Consider the following 5,102-nt stretch of genomic DNA (forward strand, 5'->3'; position numbering starts at 1 on the left):
GTGAATCCCATAATTGTTATATCATTATATTTGCTTTTGTATGTAGCCTACAAATGCTGGTCAGCTTTATTTTTATATTGAAATTTAGATGTAGATTTCAGAGGGTTGTGTTCAAACTCTCATCTCACTGCACATTTTAAATCTGCCCCACCTGAAGTGCAGCACGGTTTTACCATGGGGCACAGTTACTTGCTTATTTTTGCTTTGCTCCGAACTCAGAATCAGCCATATGCCTAACTTGTCCAACTCCTGTATGGTGTGGACTAGTCCAAATGCTTCAGGGCCTGATTCAGAGACTGACGCTAATGCGATCGCAGCTGCCATTTCATACGCAGCAGCGAAAGTTTGCTAATGTTAGCAGAGATCACCCGAGCATTAAGACACCTACTGCTGCCTTCTTACCTGCGTGCATACCTGTGTAAATATCGGTAACATCGACGCACATTGGCCATCTTACCCTTGCAGTAGGTCTGACCTGCCGCAGCCTTGGGAGCTCTCTGACACACAGAGCTGCGCATGCACTCGCAGTGGCTAATTTATGCATGCTCATGTAACGGTATTTAAACGGACAGGCACGCCTGCGTTTTTGTGACCACTCATTACCACCCCCAAACGCTGACAACCTCTCAGTCACTTTGTGATGGGATCCTCTATGTGTCCGTAATCGCAATGCAATCGCTGCACACGCACAGTGCGCATTACAAATGCGCGATGGCAAACAATCGCTTGATCTGCGTGAAAATTGCATTAGCGTCCATCTCTGATTCAGGCCCTTAGTGTCATCATCGTGGGCTACAGGCAACATGGATTTCTGTTAAAACGCCTCCACATATAAAGGCTAATCAGTGGTAAGAAAGGGGCTGCCTAAGGAATGCATGTAGTGCTGAAAGGCATTGTATGTTGCCACAGACTGGGTACAGTGCAGTCACACTAAAGCTGGGCATATACGTCCAGTTAAAATGCCTGTCAGACATTTTATCTGGCAGCCTGCCAGCCGCAGATGTCCGCGGCATACACTGTGAGATTTCTCACAGTGTATTAGCCCGACATCTGCGCTCTGCCCCCGGGGGAGGAGACATTTCCCTGTTACTGCCATCTGTTGGCCGCGGCTGGGCATACACTGCCCGATGCGGCCGACATTGTACTTATAAATATCGCATCGGACGGGCATGCTGGACAATCTGGCATGCTTGACCGAGCAATATTTAACGTTCGGTCACCCGCACACGCTACAATTATCAGGGCAATCCGCGAATATCGGGCGGATTGCCACGATATTTGTAGCGTGTATTGCCAGTATTGGTACCATGATAGTTCATGCATCTGTGGTGATTTCTCCTCAACAGCTTAACTACTTGGCTACTGCTCACCCTGCTGATTAGGCTGTGTGAGCACTTCATCCGGCTGCTTTGTTTTCACAAAGTGCAGACCTACACACCTGGGGAAATTTAATTTGCAGTTGTTATAGGGCAGGGCTGGTCAACCTGCAGCTCTCCAACTATTGTGAAACTACAAGTCCCAGCATACATTACAGCTGATCGGTGGGGGCGTTTGCTGGGACCTGTAGTTTCACAACAGCTGGAGAGCTGCAAGTTGGCCAGGCCTGTTATAGGATTTTATGATCTGATGCTTGTGTTGCCCTTATGCTTCCAACTTGGAAGTTCAGAGGATCACTTTTGTCACCCTTTCAAAATATGTTATCCAACACTGGTCTAAATAGTGATATTATCACATCAATCACCATAAAAAACAACATTATTTAAAGCTCAGTTTTCTACTACTTTTTCTAATTTTGTTTTTTTTTTCATTTTGTTACAGACCCACGAGTGAAAGGATGGTTCCTCTTGGATAATTACGTCCCCACATTTATTTGCACTGTCCTGTATTTATTTATTGTATGGAGAGGACCAAAGTACATGCAAAACAGGCAACCCGTTTCATTCAGAGGGATTCTAGTGGTTTATAACATTGGGCTTACGCTGCTCTCACTGTACATGTTTTATGAGGTAAGATGTGTAGATATGTTGCATGTTACAGAACATCACAATGCTATTAAAGGACCATTCCAGTCTTCAAATCATTTGTTTTCTGAAATACCCCCTCTTTCCAGTAAATTCATAGGAGGTGATTCAATTTAAAGCAATGGCCGCAATGTGCTATCCTGGAATGGCACATCCAAGTTTTGCCTCGCACCCCATAGAGGTGCACAGGAAATCTTGTGATGTCAGCCATACTGTAACTGACTGATCTGTGCGCAGATGAGCAATTTGGCTATGCTCTGTGGCACATCACCGTTAATTTAATTCCCCCCATTGACTCCCAGAATCCCTGGTCATATACTTTCCTTGGAAGTCGCCAGTTGGTTCTGCAAAGTGGAAAAGAAAAAAACGTAGGTAAAAAAAATAGTGGCCCTGTAAGTGAGATAACAAACAGGTTTTTTTCAGGAAGATCATTAAGTTAATTACAATTGAAAGACATCTCTGTATCGCTGCATTATATGATCAGTAAGAAATCTCTTCTACTGCCGAGAGAGTGTTATTCTGTTTCTGTATTGCTTTGGGTGCAGTTTCCAATTAAGCAATTTTCTATGCTCAAAGTACATTTTATTAATTAATGTAAGTGGGAAAATTTCCAATTTTATCCAAACCTGTTCTAATAACTGAACAAATTATCCCAAAGATATGGTGATACAGGTTGAGTCTCCCATATCCAAATATTCTGAAATACAAAATATTTTCAGCATGACTGAGATAGTGAAACCTTTTGCTTTTGGATGGTTCAATGTACACAAACTTTGTTTAAGGCACAAACTTCTTAAAAATAAAGTATAAAATGACCTATAGGCTTTGTGTATAATGTGCATATGAAACATAAATTAATTTCATGTATGTTATCAAACTTCATTTGAACCACACAATTATTGAAAATATTGTATAAAATTACTTTCAGGCTGTGTATAAGGTGTATATGAATCATAAATGCATTCTGTGTTTAGATTTGGGCCCTATTCCTAAGACATTTCAATATGGTAAACAAATATTTAAAAATATGGAATATTCCGATATCCAAAATACCCTTGGTCCCAAGCATTTTGGATATGGGAGACTCAGCCTATACATGTAATACATCAATAATTTATATTTTTTGACTAATGATCATGTAATGTTGGGTACTCAATGATATTTAATAACAAAATTAAATAAATCCATTGCTTCCATTCTGGCATTTGCTTTTATTGTCTGACTTACTGTAGATCAGTGGTGTCAAACTCGGGCCCTTCATTTGCAGTAGAACTACACATCCTAGCATGCACTGCAAGAGTTTTGCTATTAGGGCATGCTAAAACTGTGGCAGGGCATGCTGGGATATGTAGTCCCACAGCAACTGTAGGGCCCGAGTTTGACACCACTGCTGTAGATCAATGAAATCTATGCCATGGAAAGCTGACTTTACTGATCAAAGATAAGAAGAAACTATGTGGATTTTTATAAGCACCTGCACCTACACATATCGGCCATGTTGAGGGTTAAACCAAAATTCCTCAACATACAGCCCATCACTGATTCTAGTGATTTGATAGGGAATATTCTCACAAATTCCTGCAAAATGGCTAACTTCACAGTGTTAAAGCAACAGGTGCGATTTAAAACTGCCTTTTTATGTTCTGTCCTTGATCTGTAAGACAGCCGCTATATATATTTAGTTTGTTTTATCATGTTTGCATCTGGCTACTTTTCAAAGCTAGCTTTTCACAGTGCTATTTATACAATTGTTTCCCTGTAAGTGGTAGTGTCTCTGTTAAGATTTTTAGTATTTGGCATTTTCAATCTAGACAGACCTTTGTTGCATCAATGAGTTAATTTGTTTCTTAGTGCCAATGGAATGCACTCACTCAAGAACAGTAAATATATTTGGAATTTGTGTCTGAAAACACTATGTTCTTTGTTACTGAAATCCAAGGGTTCACATAATTTAATCTACTTAGCGATACAATGTGTGCACAATTACAGTCTAGGCTTACAAGATATTGCACCATGTAATGGTTATCTTTAATGGATTGCTGTAGAAACTGTGCGCATAAGTTAGACCAGTGGTTCCCAAACTTTTTTGAATCACGGCACCCTAGAGTTTCAGCATTGTTTTCACGGCACCCCTAAGCCAAACGTTTGTTATTGAGAAATTCTGAAAAAAATGTACACTAGTAAAGTGAAATAAATTGTGCTTCCTGTCAGGTTCAGTTATTTGGTTTTGTACAAGTTTGCTCTTCTGTTTGTCCACATATTTACATTACATTGACCATAAATAATTTGATTTGGTGCTGGACCACCATCTTGAGGCACCACTGCAAGTGTCCCTAGGCACCCCAGGGTGCCGCGGTGCACATTTTGGGAACCACTGGGTTAGACTACAGAGCGTATTAAACAAGTGAAATGTTTGCATGTGTAGGTGTCCTTGTTTGTAAGGCAGTGTTTGGGATTAAATATTAATTGCTACACATGTAAAATTCTGTTTGTACTCTGTGCTCTATGGTATCCTAGCTCCTAAGGTGCCTACACACTTGACGATGTACTCACGATCCGACATCGTGTACGATTTCCCTTGAACTCTTCCCTGGGAGCTCCCTGGCATTTGTGGCCACGATTTGGTCTAAAAAGCTGCCAATTTCATACACGATCCCACGATCTATCGTGCATCGTGTCGGAAGTCCAAATCATGAGATCGGGTACGATAGATCGTGAGCTTACCAAACAACACACGAGGATCTTCACGATTGGATGGAAATTTAAATAATGGGCGGGGCTAGCTATGGGGTATAAAAAGCAGGTGCCATTTTAACTCTGTGCACATTCTGCTCTGCTACTAGTGAGACTAGGTGTATACCTGCTGAACCCTGTACATTGCTACTGTGCTCTGCTTTGTATTTGGCTTGCCTTTTACAAAGTGTGTTCTATCTGCAAGTGTGTGCTACCTGCATTCTATCCTGTTCCTGAATTCTGTGCTGATGGATCCCTATCAGTATAGAGTGCTGGTCGCCTATGCTGGGGTCAAGGTGATGGAGAGGGTCCAACGAAGGAGGAGAGCATGCTAGACCAAGGAGTGGC

General features: G+C 41.5%; 1 protein-coding gene across 1 annotated transcript in view; it reads left to right on the forward strand.

Moving 5' to 3' along the window:
* Positions 1-5,102, forward strand: part of ELOVL5 (ELOVL fatty acid elongase 5) — a 107,594-nt gene that overhangs the window by 14,468 nt on the left and 88,024 nt on the right. The window contains exon 3 of the mRNA XM_088479678.1: positions 1,819-2,006. Within this exon, the coding sequence (XP_088335804.1) occupies positions 1,819-2,006 (188 nt within the window). The remainder of the gene's footprint in view (positions 1-1,818; positions 2,007-5,102) is intronic.

The sequence above is a fragment of the Taudactylus pleione genome, unplaced genomic scaffold, assembly GCF_031769625.1.
Source record: "Taudactylus pleione unplaced genomic scaffold, aTauple2 ptg000244l, whole genome shotgun sequence".
Taxonomy (NCBI): domain Eukaryota; kingdom Metazoa; phylum Chordata; class Amphibia; order Anura; family Myobatrachidae; genus Taudactylus; species Taudactylus pleione.